The sequence below is a fragment of the Chiloscyllium plagiosum genome, unplaced genomic scaffold, assembly GCF_037043375.1.
Source record: "Chiloscyllium plagiosum isolate Xiang-an unplaced genomic scaffold, Cpla_swu_hap1 HiC_scaffold_31, whole genome shotgun sequence".
In the NCBI taxonomy this organism is placed as follows: Eukaryota; Metazoa; Chordata; class Chondrichthyes; order Orectolobiformes; family Hemiscylliidae; genus Chiloscyllium; species Chiloscyllium plagiosum.
Genome location: NW_028270169.1, coordinates 5,644,841 through 5,666,138, shown reverse-complemented (window position 1 = coordinate 5,666,138; position 21,298 = coordinate 5,644,841). Strand labels below are relative to the sequence as shown.

Genomic DNA, 21,298 nt, shown 5'->3' with positions numbered 1-21,298 from the left:
CTATCCCAGTCCCTGTTCCCTCTATCCCAATCCCCGTTCCCTCCATCCCAGTCCCTGTTCCCTCTATCCCGTGCCATTTGTTCCCTCTGTCCCGGTCCCCGTTCCCTCTATCCTGGGACCCATTCACTCTATCCCAGTCCCCGTTCCCTCTATCCCGGTCCCTGTTTCCTCTATCCGTGGCCCCCATTCCCTCTATCCCGGGCCATGTATTCCCTCTATCCCAGTCCCTGTTTCCTCTATCCCAGGCTCCTGTTCCCTCTATCCCGGTCCCCGTTCCCTCTATCCCAGTCCCCCGTTCCCTCTATCCCAGTCCCCCGTTCCCTCTATCTCAGGCCCCCGTTCCCTCTATCCCAGGCCCCTGTTCCCTCTATCCCAGGCCCCTGTTCCCTCTATCCCGGGCCCCCGTTCCCTCTATCCAGGGACCCCGTTCCCTCTATCCCAGGCCCCCCTTCCCTCTATCCCGGGCCCCCGTTCCCTCAATATCAGGCCCCCATTCCCTCTATCCCGTGCCCCCGTTCCCTCTATCCAGGGCCCCCGTTCCTCTATCTCAGGCCCCCATTCCCTCTATCCCAGGCCCCTGTTCCCCTATCCCAGGCCCCTGTTCCCTCTATCCCAAGCCCCCGTTCCCTCTATCCCAGGCCCCCGTTCCCTCTATCCCAGGTCCCCGTTCCCTCTATCCAGGGCTCCCCTTCCCTCTATCCCAGGCCCCCGTTCCGTCTATCCCAGCCCCCCGTTCCCTCTATCCAGGGCCCCCGTTCCCTATATCCGGGGCCCCTGTTCCCTCTATCCCAGGCCCCTGTTCCCTCTATCCCCGGACCTTGTTCCCTCTATCCCGGGCCCCCCTTCCCTCTATCCCAGGCCCCTGTTCCTTCTATCCCCGGACCTTGTTCCCTCTATCCCAGGCCCCCGTTCCCTCTATCCCAGGCCCCCGATCCCTCTATCCCAGGCCCCCGTTCCCTCTATCCCAGGCCCCCGTTCCCTCTATCCCAGTCCCCGTTCCATCTATCCCGGGCCCCCGTTCCCTCTATCCAGGGCCCCCGTTCCCTCTATCCCGGGCCCCTGTTCCCTCTATCCCAGGCCCCTGTTCCCTCTATCCCGGGCCCCTGTTCCCTCTATCCCAGGCCCCTGTTCCCTCTATCCCGGGCCCCTGTTCCCTCTATCCCAGGCCCCCGTTCCCTCTATCCCGGTCCCCCGTTCCCTCTATCCCAGTCCCCGATCCCTCTATCCCAGGCCCCCGTTCCCTCTATCCCGGGCCCCTGTTCCCTCTATCCCGGGCCCCTGTTCCCTCTATCCCGGGCCCCCGTTCACTCTATCCCAGGCCCCTGTTCCCTCTATCCCGGGCCCATGTTCCCTCTATCCCGGGCCCCCGTTCCCTCTATTCCAGGCCCCCGTTCTCTCTATCCCTGGCCCATGTGCCCTCTATCTCGTGCCCAAGTTCCCTCTATCTCGTGCCCATGTTCCCTCTATCCCAGTCCCCGATCCCTCTATCCCAGGCCCCCGTTCCCTCTATCCCGGGCCCCTGTTCCCTCTATCCCGGGCCCCTGTTCCCTCTCTCCCGGGCCCCCGTTCACTCTATCCCAGGCCCCCGTTCCCTCTATCCCGGTCCCCCGTTCCCTCTATCCCGGGCCCATGTTCCCTCTATCCCAGGCCCCCGTTCCCTCTCTCCTGGGCCCATGTTCCCTCTATCCCGGGCCCCTGTTCCCTCTATTCCAGGCCCCTGTTCCCTCTATCCAGGTCCCCCGTTCCCTCTATCCCGGGCCCATGTTCCCTCTATCCCGGTTCCTGTGGTCTCCACTCCATCAGCTGAAGCTGACCTGGATACCACCTCCAGCTCTATTCTGGGTGCCCGTTGGGCCCACCTGCCCTGTGCTCCTCCTAACCCCTCCTCCTCTCATTTCACTCTGTCGGAGCATCCTGATCCGAAACAGGAGCAGACAGCGGGCCATTCAGCCCTTCGAGTCTGATTCCTGTTTCAGGAAGGTGGAGGCTGATCTAGTGTCTCCCTGTATTTTCCCCCACGCCCGCAACTCCCCCATCAAACAGTCTCTACCGGAGACAGACTTCCAAACATTCACAACCCCAGTGAGTGAAAAACACATTTTCTCATCCCAATCCCAAACAGCCAATTCCTTTCTCCTGAGATTAAGCCATTGTTGTAAAATATATTCCTCTCTCTGATGTGTCGATCCAGCTCACCCTCACCTTTCAATATGTCCTCATGGATCACTGTTGGGATGGTATTTATTGCCTGTTACCAGTTGCCTCACATATAGCTGAATGGTTTACTGGGCCATTTCTGAGGCAATTGAGGGACTAATGGTCTGGAGTCACGTGTAGGCCAGGCCAGGGAAGGACAGCAGTTTCCCTCCCTTAATGACATTAATTAACACACAGTTGTTTCATGATCATGAGTTTGAATATCAGATTTGTATTAGATTCAAATTCTTCCATCGCCTCTCTCAGCATATCGACATATCCCCCTCACTCCCTCCCAGTCCCACATCATTCCCACTCTCTGGGTGAGAAAGATTCTCTTGAATTTCTGACTGGGTTTGTTCGGGATTGTCTCATGTTGATGGCCTCTAGTTTAAACATTCCATCCAGTGATCTGACTGATCTTAACAGGATTTTCAAAGGGAGTGTTTGAGAGGGGGAGAGAGCGAGAGAGAGAGAGAGATAGAGAAAGGTTGAGAAAGAGGGAAAGTGAGAAGAGAGAGATTGAAGTCGGAGAGGAGATAGAGTGATGAGAATGAGAGATTTAGTGAGAGATTGAGAAAGAGAGAGACGAGAGAGAGATGTATTTCATTGTGGTGTGAAAGGCAAAGGAGGTGTGTTGGTATGATGCTACTGGATAGGTAATCCTGGGAAGACGGGTTCAAATCCCACAGAATAACTGGTTAAATGTAAATAATAAACCTGGGAATGTAAAGCTAGTTACAGTGAAGGAGAGCGTGAAACTCTCAGTACCGCCGGATTGACTGGTGACCCTTTAAGGAAGGCAATCTGCCTACACGTGACTCCAGGTCTGTCCAGTTGAAGGGCAGTTCAGGAAATGACCACCTCCTCATTGATGCTCGTGTCCTGTGGAATCAGCCTTGTGTCCCTGATGCAGAGTCCTCTGGTACAGTCAGTATTGACAGCAGCAGTTGTGGAAATGACCAGAATCAGGCTCGTCCAGGGAGGTGTTCAGGAACAGTTCTCCACATGGAGGTCTGGAGAAGGAGGAATGTGCTCCCACTGAGAGGAGTAATTACTGATTCTGAAGGAGTGATGAAACTGTAATGCTGAGGTTTATTTCAGTTTGAATCAATAAATAAAACCTGTGTCTGAGTCAAATAGGACGATGAACCCATTGCAGATTGTCAGAAAACCCACCTGGTTCACTAATGCCCTTTGGGGAAGGAAACTGCCATCTTTACCTGATCTGGCCTATACGTGACTCCAGACCCACAGTGATACCTGCCCTCTGGGCAATTAGGAATGGACAATAAATATTGACCTGGCCTGCTGAGTCCACATCCCATTACTGAATTTAAGAAAAGTTCCGCAACCGTGATTTCACTGAATGACAGTATGGGCTTGAAGGGGTGAATGGCCTCCTGGTGCCCACTAAGATCCGTACAGAGCAGCCTCTCTATTTACTGTTTGGACCCACCAGGGTTTGTTTTCCTGTTACTGTAGGTGCTGTCTTCATCTGCTTGTGTTCACCCTCACCTTCCCCCCCACCAAACCCAATGCAGGTGGTCTCACGAATACCAGGATGCCAGTATTGAGAAGATTTTACGCTTCCTTCATGCTCCTTTCCAGAAAGCGTGCCCAGCCGTTCCGGCAGACGCTGGCTTGAAAGCAGTCGGGATCCACCACGGCTAGCCGCAGCTTGTTCCTGAGCCTACCCTCCACCCACCAGTGATTGACCAGGACAGCTCTCAGTCTCCTACTCCACAACCCAACCCTCTCCTCCCCACACCGTTGATGGCGAGTGCTGTGTGTGTCAAGAGCAGCCAAAGACAACACCAGCCACGCGTGTGTAATCAGGTGCCAGTGGCTGGCATTAGTGTGATGTCTGGGAGGCAACTCCCTCTGTCTCTGTCTCGGACTGGGTCTTCAGTGTTTCTCAGGGAGTTGGAATCAGGAAATGAGGGGGTAGGTTCCTGAGTGGTTTTCCTTTGTTCTTGCTGACAAAGCGGTGAGGGGGAGGGAGGGAGGGGAGATTTCTCAGCAACGCATTAAATCTCTGTCACTCCGGCAGTGGGTGTTGCTGGTTCTAGTGAGGGAACTGGTGAACCCTCTACTGGGGGACTCTGATGGATTACAGCCTGCTGCTGGTGAGCCCAGTGCCACTCCTGCACACATACCTGCCACCAGCAGATACCTCAGGGGGCAATGAGGGTAGCCAAGGGGCGTCTGCTTTGACCTGGCAAATCTGTAGAACCCATCGAGACCACCCTGACCCTCTGAAGAGCATCCCACCCAAACCAACCCCCTACCCCATCTCTGTAACCCTGCACTCCCCATGGCCAATCCACCCTGACCTGCACATCTTGGTGACTGTGGGAAGAAACCGGAGCACCCGGAGGAAGCCTACGCAGACACGGGGAGAACGTGCAAACTCCACACAGTCAGTCGCCAAAGGCTGGCATCAAACCCGGGTCCCTGGTGCTGGGAGGCAGCGGTGCTAACCATTGAGCCACTGTAATTTACACTCAGGGTCACTCTCACATTGCGCTCTGCCATTCACGCTCTCACAGCTCATGTTCCACACCCCACAAGTTCAGGTGCCCCACACAGAGCTCCCCAGTCAGAGTGCCCCTCTGCACCCCCTGACACCACAATCTTCCCCCCCCCCCACCCCCCCCCCCCAACCAGTCCCTGTCGTCTGCCCTCTCCCAGTCCCCCTGCCACAGACAGGGTCCCATTCCCTGCCATTCATTCCCTGGGGGTCCCTCCCACCACCTGGTCACGTGAATCTAACCAGGGAAGAGGCGATTTTGAAACTCAACCTTAATGAAACAGAGTTAGTTCATCATCTCTTACTGAGGGATCCCCTGGGCAAGAGTGATCATAAAATGGTAAAATCTCAGATTCTGGTGCAGAGTTAAATACTTCATTTGAAGGGAAAGTATTAAATCTAATTACAGCCATCTATGAATTAGCTAAAGTGGACTGGGGTATTAGATTTAAAGTGTGACCATCAGTGAACGATTTAATAAACATTTAATTATTCTCCATTACTCAACATTTGCTAAAGAAAAACATATTTTATCGAAGTTTTAAATCTTGGACAATTCACAAGAAATACCAATGTAAAGGGGAACAACATGTTCACACTGTTCACACAAGAAGAGCGCTGTTTGGTTGGTTGGTGGGCAATGATTGGTTAAGTACACTCTGGTTGGTTGGTAGGCTATGATTGGTTAGTACACTATGGTTGGTTGGTAGGCTATGATTGATTGGTTAGTACACTGGTTGGTTGGTGGGCTATGATTGGTTAGTGCACTATGGTTGGTTGGTAGGCTATGATTGATTGGTTAGTACACTGGTTGGTTGGTGGGCTATGATTGGTTAGTACAATCTGGTTGGTTGATGGGCTATGATTGGTTAGTGCACTATGGTTGGTTGGTGGGCTATGATAGGTTAGTGCATTATGGTTGGTTGGTGGGCTATGATTGGTTAGTGCACTATGGTTGGTGGGCTATGATTGGTTAGTGCACTATAGTTGGTTGGTGGGCTATGATTGGTTAATGCACTATGGTTGGTTGGTGGGCTATGATTGGTTAGTGCACTATGGTTTGTTGGTGGGCTATGATTGGTTAGTGCACTATGGTTGGTTGGTGGGGTATGATTGGTTGGTGGGCTATGATTGGTTGGTGGGCTATGATTGGTTAGTGCACTATAGTTGGTTGGTGGGGTATGATTGGTTGGTGGGCTATGATTGGTTAGTACACTATGGTTGGTTGGTGGGGTATGATTGGTTGGTGGGCTATGATTGGTTAGTACACTATGGTTGGTTGGTGGGGTATGATTGGTTGGTGGGCTATGATTGGTTAGTGCACTATGGTTGGTTGGTGGGCTCTGATTGGTTGGTGGGCTATGATTGGTTCGTGCACTATGGTTGGTTGGTGGGCTATGATTGGTTGGTGGGCTAAGGTTGGTTGGTGGGCTATGATTGGTTAGTGCACTATGGTTGGTTGGTGGGCTATGATTGGTTAGTGCACAATGGTTGGTTGGTGGCCTATAGTTGGTTGGTGGCCTATAGTTGGTTGGTCAGCTATGATTGGTAGAGGTGTTTCCATGGAGAATGCCTGAGGAAAGCTTGGCAATTAACTGTCAATCAGAAAACTCCATCTCTCAGGTTCTTTGTTTTCTGCTTATCCTTCATATGGACTTTCTCTGTCCCTCCCATTCTCTTTCATCTCTTGTATCTGCATGTTGGTTCCTGTGTCTGTTGCTGGTTATCCTATCCCCCTGGTGAGCTCAGTCAATGTGTCAAAGGACTTTATGCATGTTTACCCAACACTGCTACTTTCTCAGGTATAAGCTGAGATTTGCTGTCCTGATTGACCCCCTGCCCCCTTCCTGTGCCTTTATTAACTCTCTGGGAATATGTTTAACTTGCCAGAAATGGTGTGAGTACAGATCAGATTCTGATCCCAGCCTGAACTTACTCCAAATGCCTTCAACCTCTCTTTCGTTTCAGGGGCATTATACTGAAATAATCAACCTCCCATCGTATTGCAGGGACTATCAATAATGTAATTTACATGGAAAAAGTCAATCTACAGTTGATTGTATTAAGCAAACTCTTCAATAAAGTGTCGACATTACAGGAGAGATTCTGAGATTGCATAGCTGATTCCTTATTTCTCTGTTAGTGACGAAGGTGCTCAGACTCCAGCCAACTGGAAAGGTGTCAACCTCGTTGTGTGAAAGTATCTGACCCTCCGACGGTGCAGCTCTCCCTCAGCGCTGACCCTCCGACGGTGCAGCTCTCCCTCAGCGCTGACTCTCCGACAGTGTGGCTCTCCCTCAGCACTGACCCTCCGACAGTGCGGCTCTCCCTCAGCGCTGACTCTCCGACAGTGTGGCTCTCCCTCAGCGCTGACTCTCCGACAGTGTGGCTCTCCCTCAGCGCTGACCCTCCGACAGTGTGGCTCTCCCTCAGCACTGACCCTCCGACAGTGTGGCTCTCCCTCAGCGCTGACTCTCCGACAGTGTGGCTCTCCCTCAGCGCTGACCCTCCGACAGTGTGGCTCTCCCTCAGCGCTGACTCTCCAACAGTGTGGCTCTCCCTCAGCACTGACCCTCTGACAGTCAGTCACTCCCTCAGCACTGACCCTCCGACAGTGCGTCACTCCCTCAGCACTGACCTTCCGACAGTGCAGCACTCCCTCAGCACTGACCCTCCGACAGTGTGTCACTCCCTCAGCACTTACCCTGTGACAGTGCGGTGCTCCCTCAGCACTGACCCTCCGACAGTGCGCCACTCCCTCAGCACTGACCCTCCGACAGTGCGTCACTCCCTCAGCACTGACCCTCCGACAGTGCGGCACTCCCTCAGCATTGACCCTCCGACAGTGCGGCACTCCCTCAGCACTGACCCTCCGACAGTGCGGCACTCCCTCAGCACTGACCCTCCGACAGGGTGGCACTCCCTCAGCACTGAGCCTCCGACAGTGCGGCGCTCCCTCAGCACTGAGCCTCCGACAGTGCGGCGCTCCCTCAGCACTGAGCCTCCGACAGTGCGGCGCTCCCTCAGCACTGAGCCTCCGACAGTGCGGCGCTCCCTCAGCACTGAGCCTCCGACAGTGCGGCGCTCCCTCAGCACTGACCCTCCGACAGTGCGGCACTCCCTCAGCACTGACCCTCCGACAGTGCGGCGCTCCCTCAGCACTGACCCTCCGACAGTACGGCTTTCCCTCAGCACTGACCTCCGACAGTGCGGCTTTCCCTCAGCGCTGACCCTCCAACAGTGCGGCACTCCCTCAACACTGACCCTCCGACAGTGCGGCTCTCCCTCAGCACTGACCCTCCGACAGTGCGGCTCTCCCTCAGCACTGACCCTCCGACAGTGCGGCGCTCCCTCAGCACTGACCCTCAGACAGTGCGGCGCTCCCTCAGCACTGACCCTCCGACAATGCGGCACGGTGGCCCAGTGGTTAGCACTGCTGCCTCACAGCGCCTGTAGACCCGGGTTCAATTCCCGACTCAGGCGACTGACTGTGTGGAGTTTGCACATTCTCCCCGTGTCTGCGTGGGTTTCCTCCGGGTGCTCCGGTTTCCTCCCACAGTCCAAAGATGTGCGGGTCAGGTGAATTGGCCATGCTAAATTGCCCGTAGTGTTAGGTTAAAGGGGTAAATGTAGGTGTATGGGTGGGTTGCGCTTCGGCAGGTCGGTGTGGACTTGTTGGGCCGAAGGGCCTGTTTCCACACTGTAAGTAATCTAAACTTCTAAATCTAAATGCGGCGCTCTCTCAGCACTGACCCTCCGACAATGCGGCGCTCCCTCAGCACTGACCCTCCGACAGTGCGGCTCTCCCTCAGCGCTGACTCTCCGACAGTGTGGCTCTCCCTCAGCACTGACCCTCCGACAGTGCGGCTCTCCCTCAGCGCTGACTCTCCGACAGTGTGGCTCTCCCTCAGCGCTGACTCTCCGACAGTGTGGCTCTCCCTCAGCGCTGACCCTCCGACAGTGTGGCTCTCCCTCAGCACTGACCCTCCGACAGTGTGGCTCTCCCTCAGCGCTGACTCTCCGACAGTGTGGCTCTCCCTCAGCGCTGACCCTCCGACAGTGCGGCTCTCCCTCAGCGCTGACTCTCCAACAGTGTGGCTCTCCCTCAGCACTGACCCTCTGACAGTCAGTCACTCCCTCAGCACTGACCCTCCGACAGTGCGTCACTCCCTCAGCACTGACCTTCCGACAGTGCAGCACTCCCTCAGCACTGACCCTCCGACAGTGTGTCACTCCCTCAGCACTTACCCTGTGACAGTGCGGTGCTCCCTCAGCACTGACCCTCCGACAGTGCGCCACTCCCTCAGCACTGACCCTCCGACAGTGCGTCACTCCCTCAGCACTGACCCTCCGACAGTGCGGCACTCCCTCAGCATTGACCCTCCGACAGTGCGGCACTCCCTCAGCACTGACCCTCCGACAGTGCGGCACTCCCTCAGCACTGACCCTCCGACAGGGTGGCACTCCCTCAGCACTGAGCCTCCGACAGTGCGGCGCTCCCTCAGCACTGAGCCTCCGACAGTGCGGCGCTCCCTCAGCACTGAGCCTCCGACAGTGCGGCGCTCCCTCAGCACTGAGCCTCCGACAGTGCGGCGCTCCCTCAGCACTGAGCCTCCGACAGTGCGGCGCTCCCTCAGCACTGACCCTCCGACAGTGCGGCACTCCCTCAGCACTGACCCTCCGACAGTGCGGCGCTCCCTCAGCACTGACCCTCCGACAGTACGGCTTTCCCTCAGCACTGACCTCCGACAGTGCGGCTTTCCCTCAGCGCTGACCCTCCAACAGTGCGGCACTCCCTCAACACTGACCCTCCGACAGTGCGGCTCTCCCTCAGCACTGACCCTCCGACAGTGCGGCTCTCCCTCAGCACTGACCCTCCGACAGTGCGGCGCTCCCTCAGCACTGACCCTCAGACAGTGCGGCGCTCCCTCAGCACTGACCCTCCGACAATGCGGCACGGTGGCCCAGTGGTTAGCACTGCTGCCTCACAGCGCCTGTAGACCCGGGTTCAATTCCCGACTCAGGCGACTGACTGTGTGGAGTTTGCACATTCTCCCCGTGTCTGCGTGGGTTTCCTCCGGGTGCTCCGGTTTCCTCCCACAGTCCAAAGATGTGCGGGTCAGGTGAATTGGCCATGCTAAATTGCCCGTAGTGTTAGGTTAAAGGGGTAAATGTAGGTGTATGGGTGGGTTGCGCTTCGGCAGGTCGGTGTGGACTTGTTGGGCCGAAGGGCCTGTTTCCACACTGTAAGTAATCTAAACTTCTAAATCTAAATGCGGCGCTCTCTCAGCACTGACCCTCCGACAATGCGGCGCTCCCTCAGCACTGACCCTCCGACAGTGCGGCTCTCCCTCAGCGCTGACTCTCCGACAGTGTGGCTCTCCCTCAGCACTGACCCTCTGACAGTCAGTCACTCCCTCAGCACTGACCCTGTGACAGTGCAGCGCTCCTTCAGCACTGTCCCTCTGACAGTGCGTCACTCCCTCAGCACTGACCTTCCGACAGTGCAGCACTCCCTCAGCACTGACCCTCCGACAGTGTGTCACTCCCTCAGCACTTACCCTGTGACAGTGCGGTGCTCCCTCAGCACTGACCCTCCGACAGTGCGGCGCTCCCTCAGCACTGACCCTCCGACAGTGCGGCACTCCCTCAGCACTGACCCTCCGACAGTGCGGCGCTCCCTCAGCACTGACCCTCCGACAGTACGGCTTTCCCTCAGCACTGACCTCCGACAGTGCGGCTTTCCCTCAGCACTGACCCTCCAACAGTGCGGCGCTCCCTCAGCACTGACCCTCTGACAGTGCGGTGCTCCCTCAGCGCTGACCCTCCAACAGTGCGGCACTCCCTCAACACTGACCCTCCGACAGTGCGGCACTCCCTCAACACTGACCCTCCGACAGTGCGGCACTCCCTCAGCACTGACCCTCCGACAGTGCGGCGCTCCCTCAGCACTGACCCTCCGACAGTGCGGCGCTCCCTCAGCACTGACCCTCCGACAGTACGGCTTTCCCTCAGCACTGACCTCCGACAGTGCGGCTTTCCCTCAGCACTGACCCTCCAACAGTGCGGCGCTCCCTCAGCACTGACCCTCTGACAGTGCGGTGCTCCCTCAGCGCTGACCCTCCAACAGTGCGGCACTCCCTCAACACTGACCCTCCGACAGTGCGGCACTCCCTCAACACTGACCCTCCGACAGTGCGGCTCTCCCTCAGCACTGACCCTCCGACAGTGCGGCTCTCCCTCAGCACTGACCCTCCGACAGTGCGGCGCTCCCTCAGCACTGACCCTCCGACAGTGCGGCGCTCCCTCAGCACTGACCCTCCGACAGTGCGGCGCTCCCTCAGCACTGACCCTCCGACAGTGCGGCACTCCCTCAGCACTGACCCTCTGACAGTGCGGTGCTCCCTCAGCGCTGACCCTCCAACAGTGCGGCACTCCCTCAACACTGACCCTCCGACAGTGCGGTGCTCCCTCAGCGCTGACCCTCCAACAGTGCGGCACTCCCTCAGCACTGACCCTCTGACAGTGCGGTGCTCCCTCAGCGCTGACCCTCCAACAGTGCGGCACTCCCTCAACACTGACCCTCCGACAGTGCGGCACTCCCTCAACACTGACCCTCCGACAGTGCGGCTCTCCCTCAGCACTGACCCTCCGACAGTGCGGCTCTCCCTCAGCACTGACCCTCCGACAGTGCGGCGCTCCCTCAGCACTGACCCTCCGACAGTGCGGCGCTCCCTCAGCACTGACCCTCCGACAGTGCGGCGCTCCCTCTACAACCTCTCTGATCCTGAGGCAATGGGCTACCCACTGAGGTATGACTGTCACCTTTGATTTTCCTCAATTTCCCTCAGGGAACAGTCTTTAGTGTCTCCTATCAACCTGGTATGGTCATGGGACTCATTAAGTAACATGTACAAAACGCAGTGAAACAGAATCAATAATCACTTTATTTCCATCATTATCTGTTCAAATACATCCGCTCCTTCCCTCCCCTGTCTAAGATGTGGAGAGAGAGAGGCTGCAAGTTGTAATTACAAGAAATTCAAAATTTGAAAATACTAGATTTGGCCATAAAGTTGATAATACTTCAGTAAAGCATTGCAAATTCTGAAATGTATTTTACTGCACGTGCTGTGACGCTGCAGCTGAAACTTTCAAACTCTAGATCTCTGGTCATGTCTTGAGTTCAATTTACGGGAAGCCTTTTCAAAGATTGGCTCAAATTTTTTCTTGACTTGGGAAACTGACAAGAAAATGATGATGCCTGAAATTCACGCCAGGACAGCGTGGGGTCAAGCATAGGAATACTGAGACATTGCAAATACTGCACAGTGTGATGGGGTGAATGGGGAAATCCTGTACCCAGCAATAGGACACCTGGTTACTGGGTGGACTCAAATTCAATGTTGAGAATGTGGCACTGAAAAAGCGCAGCAGGTCAGGCAGCATCCAAGAAGCAGGAGAGTCAACTTTTCGGGCATAAACCATTCCCGATGAAGGGTTTCTGCCTGAAACATCAATCCTCCTGCTCCTCGGATGCTGCCTGACCTGCTGTGCTTTTCCAGCACCACACTCTCGATGACAGAGGAAGAAATCTGATTTTGAGAAATATCTGAAATAAAAGTTTTGATTAGATTACTTACAGTGTGGAAACAGGCCCTTCGGCCCAACAAGTCCACACCGACCCGCCGAAGCGCAACCCACCCAGACCCATTCCCCTACACCTAATACTACAGGCAATCTAGCACGGCCAATTCAACTAACCTGCACATCTTTAGATTGTGGGAGGAAACCAGAGCACCCGGAGGAAACCCACACAGTCAGTCGCCTGAGGCGGGAATTGAACCCAGGTCTCTGGCGCTGAGAGGCAGCAGTGCTAACCACTGTGCCACCCACAAGTTCTGCTCCGGTTAGGGAAGATGTCCTGGGAATATAGCAGCATGTTGCCTGGCCTGGAGAGTTTTCATGGACAGAGGGGGGCAGGTTTCCCTTGGAGCACAGGAGAGTGATAGGGACATGAATGGGATGTCTCAAAATCTGTGAGGCATAGACGCGGGTAGACAGGAAGGAACTGTTCCCCTGGCTGGAGGGAACAATGACTAGGGGGCGTGGGTTTAAAGTAAGAGACATGAGGTTTAGACGGGACGTAAGTAAATATGTTATCACCCAGAGAGTGGGGGGGCACCTGGAACGCACTGCCTGTGAGGGTGAGAGGCAGAAACTCTCATCACTTTGTGGAAGGATTTAGATGTGATCTCAAGGTGATGGGGTAAGTGCTGGAAAATAGATTACAATAGTGAGGTGTGTGTTTTGGACTGGACAGACCTCTCTGTGCTCTTGGACTCGACAAAATCTGCTATCCTGACCTGGTCTGGCCTACATGTGACTTCAGACCCACAGCAATGTGGTTGGCTCTTAACTGCCCTCTGGGGAAATTAGGGAGGGGAATAAATGCAGGCCCAGTCAGAGACACCAACAAAAAATAAAAATAGGAATTTTCAAAAGGTACTTGGAAGATCACCTGAAAAGATGAAAGGTTCTGGAAGACAGAGACTTGCATGATCTTCCAAACCACCAACACACTCACAACTGGCCAACGGCTCCCGCTGCACTGAATTGTTCTTGTCGTCTCTAGGAGATTTGAACTTTCATGTGAAAAAGCAAATGAATCAGCTCACAGTGACAGCTAGACACAGCAGCGGTGACACAAGTTTCATTGTAAAACTCCATGATATAATCAGCAGGTAGCAGCAGCAGCAGCAGCAGGAGTGGGGATGTCCTCATTGTGGTTGGAGGCAGGATCAGCATCACTCGCGACAGCTGCAGGTGGGGTTTCAAATCGTCTATATGGCACCTCCCTCTCACGGCAGCCCAGTACACTGAAGGAGAAACAAATCAGGAAAGGGAATCAGCAGGGGGGCTCGGTTCAAGGACAACATCACACACTCACTTCAACTGAAATCATCTCCTCCTGTTACAGCACCCAGTATCTAACCCCATGCTGTCCCTGTCCTGGGAGGGTTTGATGGGGGACAGTGTAGAGGAAGCTTTACTCTGTATCTAACCCCGTGCTGTCCCTGTCCTGGGAGTGTTTGATGGGGACAGTGTAGAGGGAGCTTTACTCTGTATCTAACCCCGTGCTGTCCCTGTCCTGGGAGTGTTTGATGGGGACAGTGTAGAGGTAGCTTTACTCTGTATCTAACCCCGTGCTGTCCCTGTCCCTGGGAGTGTTTGATGGGGACAGTGTAGAGGGAGCTTTACTCTGTATCTAACCCCGTGCTGTCCCTGTCCCTGGGAGTGTTTGATGGGGACAGTGTAGAGGGAGCTTTACTCTGTATCTAACCCCGTGCTGTCCCTGTCCCTGGGAGTGTTTGATGGGGACAGTGTAGAGGGAGCTTTACTCTGTATCTAACCCCGTGCTGTCCCTGTCCCTGGGAGTGTTTGATGGGGACAGTGTAGAGGGAGCTTTACTCTGTATCTAACCCCGTGCTGTCCCTGTCCCTGGGAGTGTTTGATGGGGACAGTGTAGAGGGAGCTTTACTCTGTATCTAACCCCGTGCTGTCCCTGTCCTGGGAGTGTTTGATGAGGACAGTGTAGAGGGAGCTTTACTCTGTATCTAACCCCGTGCTGTCCCTGTCCAGGGAGTGTTTGATGGGGACAGTGTAGAGGGAGCTTTACTCTGTATCTAACCCCGTGCTGTCCCTGTCCTTGGGAGTGTTTGATGAGGTCTGTGTGCAGGGAGGTTTACCTTGATCAGTCTTCGATCACTGTCTGTTTCTCCTCACATGCAGTGTCCCACCACCCTGGTCTCTCCATTACCTGCCTTCCCAGGATCTCAGTCAGACTGATGGTAAGGTCTGATGTGGTTTCTGTAGTTAGTCTCCTGTGCCTGTTGGCTGCATACCCGAGCTCTGAGGCTGGTAACGCTGCACTGATGGGTTTATTGGACCTGTTCAGTGCCAGTGGCTCTTTGCCTAGTCTGGGTATTTCTATCTGCCTGCAGCACTGTGTGGGGGAGGAGTGTTTTTTGCATGGAAACATTGCACCAGGTTGAGCTCAGCGATAAGAATCCCGATAGCTGTATGCACACACGCTGTTGATAAAGTGTATCCTGAGCGAGCTGCTGCTGTCAATACTGACTGTACCAGAGGACTCTGCATCAGGGACACAAGGCTGATTCCAATACCATGGCCTGATATTACACAGACATAACCACAGGATAATCCATCTCGATTACCTGGTGAATCCCAATTACTGGTTACTAGTGAACTGTAGTAACCTGGCGTCTAGTAAACCCTGATTACATGGTTACTGGTGAATCCCGATTACCTGGTTATTGGTGAACCGCAGTAACTCCATTCCTAGTAAATCTCGATTACTCGGTCACTGGCGAATCCCAATTACCCAGTAAGTGGTGATGTTGCTTACCCGATTATTCCAGCTGGAAGGAGGAGCAGGGCAGCCCCAAACAGGAAAGGAAATCCCTTCATGAAGTGCAGTGTTGCAGGATACAGGGAGCTGAAGACAAGTGTGGACACCAGTGAACAGGCACTCTCCACACATGCCACCGAGGCAAACAGTGCTCCTGCAGAGAGAACAGCGACATCTCTTACACACCTCTTCCCTCAGCTGTTGCTCCGTGACAACTCCAAAGATTGAGGGTTAGGCTACATTAAAGTCAAAAAATGTGAGATGGGATGATTCCTGATGAAGAGCTTATGCTCGAAACATCAACTCCCCTGCTCCTCGGATGCTGCTAGCACACTTTCTCTGACACTACACTTCTTGTCTCTGATCTCCAGCATCTGCAGTCCTCACTTTCTCCTAGTTAGACTGCATTAACCTAATCTTGAAAACTATTTCCCATGGTGCAGCAGGTCAGGCCAAAGGGGAACACTGAGGAAATTAGCCATTCCTAGCAGGAAGCACTGCTTTACACAAGGGCAGTGCAGTCAGGAGCTTCTCTCCCCAAAACAGTTGATCAGACTGGGGCTCAACAAAAGAACTGATTCTGACAAATGTTTACTGGGTTAGAGAATTACAGGGAAAAGAGATGGGTTGATGGCATTCAGATCTGATGTGAATCCACTCGTATGGGAAATAGTCTCAAACATCTTTACAGTTTTACTGGGTGACACATACAGGAAGTTCTTCCAGTCATAGAGATGTACAGCACAGAAACAAACCCTTCAGACGAACTCGTCCATGCCGACCAGATATCCTAAATTAATCTAGTCCCACCTGCCAGCACATTTCCCATATCCCACTAAATCCTTCCTATTCATATGCCCATCCAAAGTGCTGTAATTGTACCAGCCTCCACCACTTCCTCTGGCAATTCACTCCATAAACACACCACCCTCTGCGTGAAAAAGTTACCCCTTAGGTCGCTTTTAAATCATTCCCCCCTCACTCTAAAACTATGCCCTCTAGTTTGGGACTCCCTTATTGCGAGGGAAAGATTCTCCCTCCCTCTGCCTGAGAAAGATTCACAGGCAGTGTATCCATTGCCTTTTGAGGAAGAGAGTTCCAAACATTTTCAACTTTCAGTGAGAATTATTTTCCCTCATCTCGGTCTTGAATGAACAACCCTCGATTTTGAAGCTACGACCCAGGTTTGACATTCTCCGACAGGAGGGGACATCCCTTCCATATCTGCCCTGTCAAAACCCCTCAGGATCTTAGCTGGTTCACGCAGTTTTCCACACTCCTGTGTAGGCCCAGCCCGTCCAATGTTTCCTCCCGAGTCAACCATCCTGTTCCAGCGCTTAGTTTGGTAACGACTCTCTGAATGCTTACAAAGCAGGTTCATCCTTCGTGACATAACATGACCAATATTGGACACTGCACTCCCAACGCTGACCCATCAACGTTGGACACTGTACCCTGGGCGCTGTCCCAACGTTGGACACTGTACCCCGGGCGCTGTCCCAACGTTGGGACACTACTCCAGGCGCTGTCCCAACGTTGGACACTGTGCCCCGGGTGCTGTCCCAACGTTGGACACTGTGCCCCGGGTGCTGTCCCAACGTTGGACACTGTGCCCCGGGCGCTGTCCCAACGTTGGACACTGTGCCCCGGGCGCTGTCCCAACGTTGGACACTGTGCCCCGGGTGCTGTCCCAACGTTGGACACTACTCCAGGCGATGTCCCAACGTTGGACACTGTGCCCCGGGCGCTGTCCCAACGTTGGACACTGTGCCCCGGGCGCTGTCCCAATGTTGGACACTGTACCCTGGGTGCTGTCCCAACGTTGGACACTGTACCCCGGGTGCTGTCTCAACGTTGGACACTGTACCCCGGGTGCTGTCCCAACGTTGGGACACTGTGCCCCGGGCGCTGTACCAACGTTGGACACTACTCCAGGCGATGTACCAACGTTGGACACTGTGCCCCGGGTGCTGTCCCAACGTTGGACACTGTACCCCGGGTGCTGTCCCAACGTTGGACACTACTCCAGGCGCTGTCCCAACGTTGGACACTACTCCAGGCGCTGTCCCAATGTTGGACACTGTACCCCGGGAGCTGTCGCAATGTTGGACACTGTGCCCCGGGCGCTGTCCCAACGTTGCACACTACTCCAGGCGCTGTCCCAACGTTGGACACTGTGCCCCGGGCGCTGTCCCAACGTTGGACACTGTGCCCCGGGCGCTGTCCCAACGTTGGACACTGTGCCCCGGGCGCTGTCCCAACGTTGGACACTGTGCCCCGAGTGCTCTCCCAACTTTGGACACTGTGCCCCGGGCGCTGTCCCAACGTTGGACACTGTGCCCCGGGCGCTGTCCCAACGTTGGACACTGTACCCCGGGCGCTGTCCCAACGTTGGACACTGTGCCCCGGGCGCTGTCCCAATGTTGGACACTACTCCAGGCGCTGTCCCAACGTTGGACACTGTACCCCGGGTGCTGTCCCAACGTTGGACACTGTGCCCCGGGCGCTGTCCCAACGTTGGACACTGTGCCCCGGGTGCTGTCCCAACGTTGGACACTGTGCCCCGGGCGCTGTCCCAACGTTGGACACTGTGCCCCGGGCGCTGTCCCAACGTTGGACACTACTCCAGGCGCTGTCCCAACGTTGGACACTGTGCCCCGGGCGCTGTCCCAACGTTGGACACTGTGCCCCGGGCGCTGTCCCAACGTTGGACACTGTGCCCCGGGCGCTGTCCCAACGTTGGACACTGTGCCCCGGGTGCTGTCCCAATGTTGGACACTACTCCAGGCGCTGTCCCAACGTTGGACACTGTACCCCGGGTGCTGTCCCAACGTTGGACACTGTGCCCCGGGCGCTGTCCCAACGTTGGACACTGTGCCCCGGGCGCTGTCCCAACGTTGGACACTGTGCCCCGGGCGCTGTCCCAACGTTGGACACTGTGCCCCGGGCGCTGTCCCAACGTTGGACACTGTGCCCCGGGCGCTGTCCCAACGTTGGACACTGTGCCCCGGGCGCTGTCCCAACGTTGGACACTGTGCCCCGGGCGCTGTCCCAACGTTGGACACTGTGCCCCGGGCGCTGTCCCAACGTTGGACACTGTGCCCCGGGCGCTGTCCCAACGTTGGACACTGTGCCCCGGGCGCTGTCCCAACGTTGCACACTACTCCAGGCGCTGTCCCAACGTTGGACACTGTGCCCCGGGCGCTGTCCCAACGTTGGACACTGTGCCCCGGGCGCTGTCCCAACGTTGGACACTGTGCCCCGGGCGCTGTCCCAACGTTGGACACTGTGCCCCGGGCGCTGTCCCAACTTTGGACACTGTGCCCCGGGCGCTGTCCCAACGTTGGACACTGTGCCCCGGGCGCTGTCCCAACGTTGGACACTGTACCCCGGGCGCTGTCCCAACGTTGGACACTGTGCCCCGGGCGCTGTCCCAATGTTGGACACTACTCCAGGCGCTGTCCCAACGTTGGACACTGTACCCCGGGTGCTGTCCCAACGTTGGACACTGTGCCCCGGGCGCTGTCCCAACGTTGGACACTGTGCCCCGGGTGCTGTCCCAACGTTGGACACTGTGCCCCGGGCGCTGTCCCAACGTTGGACACTACTCCAGGCGCTGTCCCAACGTTGGACACTGTGCCCCGGGCGCTGTCCCAACGTTGGACACTACTCCAGGCGCTGTCCCAACGTTGGACACTGTACCCCGGGTGCTGTCCCAACGTTGGACACTGTGCCCCGGGCGCTGTCCCAACGTTGGACACTGTGCCCCGGGCGCTGTCCCAACGTTGGACACTGTGCCCCGGGCGCTGTCCCAACGTTGGACACTGTGCCCCGGGCGCTGTCCCAACGTTGGACACTGTGCCCCGGGCGCTGTCCCAACGTTGGACACTGTGCCCCGGGCGCTGTCCCAACGTTGGACACTGTGCCCCGGGTGCTGTCCCAACGTTGGACACTGTACCCCGGGTGCTGTCCCAACGTTGGACACTGTGCCCCGGGCGCTGTCCCAACGTTGGACACTGTGCCCCGGGCGCTGTCCCAACGTTGGACACTGTGCCCCGGGTGCTGTCCCAACGTGGACACTGTGCCCCGGGTGCTGTCCCAACGTTGGACACTGTGCCCCGGGTGCTGTCCCAATGTTGGACACTACTCCAGGCGCTGTCCCAACGTTGGACACTGTACCCCGGGTGCTGTCCCAACGTTGGACACTGTGCCCCGGGCGCTGTCCCAACGTTGGACACTGTGCCCCGGGCGCTGTCCCAACGTTGGACACTGTGCCCCGGGCGCTGTCCCAACGTTGGACACTGTGCCCCGGGCGCTGTCCCAACGTTGGACACTGTGCCCCGGGTGCTGTCCCAACGTTGGACACTGTACCCCGGGTGCTGTCCCAACGTTGGACACTGTGCCCCGGGCGCTGTCCCAACGTTGGACACTGTGCCCCGGGCGCTGTCCCAACGTTGGACACTGTGCCCCGGGTGCTGTCCCAACGTTGGACACTGTACCCCGGGTGCTGTCCCAACGTTGGACACTGTGCCCCGGGCGCTGTCCCAACGTTGGACACTGTGCCCCGGGCGCTGTCCCAACGTTGGACACTGTGCCCCGGGCGCTGTCCCAACGTTGGACACTGTGCCCCGGGCGCTGTCCCAACGTTGGACACTGTGCCCCGGGTGCTGTCCCAACGTTGGACACTGTGCCCCGGGTGCTGTCCCAACGTTGGACACTGTGCCCCGGGTGCTGTCCCAACGTTGGACACTGTGCCCCGGGTGCTGTCCCAACGTTGGACACTGTGCCCCGGGCGCTGTCCCAACGTTGGACACTGTGCCCCGGGCGCTGTCCCAACGTTGGACACTGTGCCCCGGGTGCTGTCCCAACGTTGGACACTGTGCCCCGGGTGCTGTCCCAACGTTGGACACTGTGCCCCGGGTGCTGTCCCAACGTTGGACACTGTGCCCCGGGCGCTGTCCCAACGTTGGACACTGTGCCCCGGGCGCTGTCCCAACGTTGGACACTGTGCCCCGGGCGCTGTCCCAACGTTGGACACTGTGCCCCGGGCGCTGTCCCAACGTCGGACACTGTGCCCCGGGTGCTGTCCCAACGTTGGACACTGTGCCCCGGGTGCTGTCCCAACGTTGGACACTGTGCCCCGGGTGCTGTCCCAACGTTGGACACTGTGCCCCGGGTGCTGTCCCAACGTTGGACACTACTCCAGGCGCTATCCCAACGTTGGACACGACTCCAGGCGCTGTCCCAACGTTGGACACTGTGCCCCGGGTGCTGTCCCAACGTTGGACACTACTCCAGGCGCTGTCCCAACTTTGCACACTGTGCCTCGGGTGCTGTCCCAACGTTGGACACTGTGCCCCGGGCGCTGTCCCAACGTTGGACACTGTGCCTCGGGTGCTGTCCCAACGTTGGACACTGTGCCCCGGGTGCTCTCCCAACGTTGGACACTACTCCAGGCGCTGTCCCAACGTTGGACACTACTCCAGGCGCTGTCCCAATGTTGGACACTACTCCAGGCGCTGTCCCAATGTTGGACACTACTCCAGGCGCTGTCCCAAAGTTGGACACTGTACCCCGGGAGCTGTCCCAAAGTTGGACACTGTACCCCGGGCGCTGTCCCAACGTTGGACACTGTGCCCCGGGTGCTGTTCCAACATTGGACACTGTGCCCCGGGTGCTGTCCCAACGTTGGACACTGTGCCCCGGGCGCTGTCCCAACGTTGGACACTGTACCCCGGGTGCTGTCCCAACGTTGGACACTGTACCCCGGGTGCTGTCCCAACGTTGGACACTGTACCCCGGGTGCTGTCCCAACGTTGGACACTGTACCCCGGGTGCTGTCCCAACGTTGGACACTACTCCAGGCGCTGTCCCAACTTTGCACACTGTGCCCCGGGCGCTGTCCCAACGTTGGACACTGTGCCCCGGGTGCTGTCCCAACGTTGGACACTGTGCCCCGGGCGCTGTCCCAATGTTGTACACTACTCCAGGCGATGTCCCAACGTTGGACACTGTACCCCGGGTGCTGTCCCAACGTTGGACACTGTGCCCCGGGCGCTGTCCCAACGTTGGACACTGTACTCCAGGCGATGTCCCAACGTTGGACACTGTGCCCCGGGCGCTGTCCCAATGTTGGA

At 56.6% G+C, this 21,298-nt stretch overlaps 2 protein-coding genes across 4 annotated transcripts in view; one reads left to right on the top strand and one right to left on the bottom strand.

The window, feature by feature from the left end:
• The window catches only part of sarm1 (sterile alpha and TIR motif containing 1), a 49,042-nt gene extending 42,211 nt beyond the window's left edge, over nucleotides 1–6,831 (top strand). Inside the window, exons 9-10 of one of the 2 annotated variants that reach the window (XR_015752314.1) lie at nucleotides 3,741–5,381; nucleotides 5,493–6,831. Coding sequence is in view for 1 of the 2 variants with exons in the window: in XM_087977161.1 (XP_087833287.1) it covers nucleotides 3,741–3,870 (130 nt within the window). In the remaining variant the exon portion in view is untranslated. Of the gene's footprint in view, nucleotides 1–3,740 lie in introns of both variants that reach the window. The other variant, XM_087977161.1, reaches the window with a different exon arrangement.
• Nucleotides 6,832–11,656: 4,825 nt separating this feature from the next.
• slc46a1 (solute carrier family 46 member 1) overlaps nucleotides 11,657–21,298 on the bottom strand; it is a 31,285-nt gene continuing 21,643 nt past the window's right edge. Inside the window, exons 5-6 of one of the 2 annotated variants that reach the window (XM_087977159.1) lie at nucleotides 15,159–15,315; nucleotides 11,657–13,608 (exon numbers count right to left, since the gene is read on the bottom strand). In XM_087977159.1, the coding sequence (XP_087833285.1) occupies nucleotides 13,467–13,608; nucleotides 15,159–15,315 (299 nt within the window). In that variant the 3' untranslated portion in view covers nucleotides 11,657–13,466. The remainder of the gene's footprint in view (nucleotides 13,609–15,158; nucleotides 15,316–21,298) is intronic. The other variant, XM_087977160.1, reaches the window with a different exon arrangement.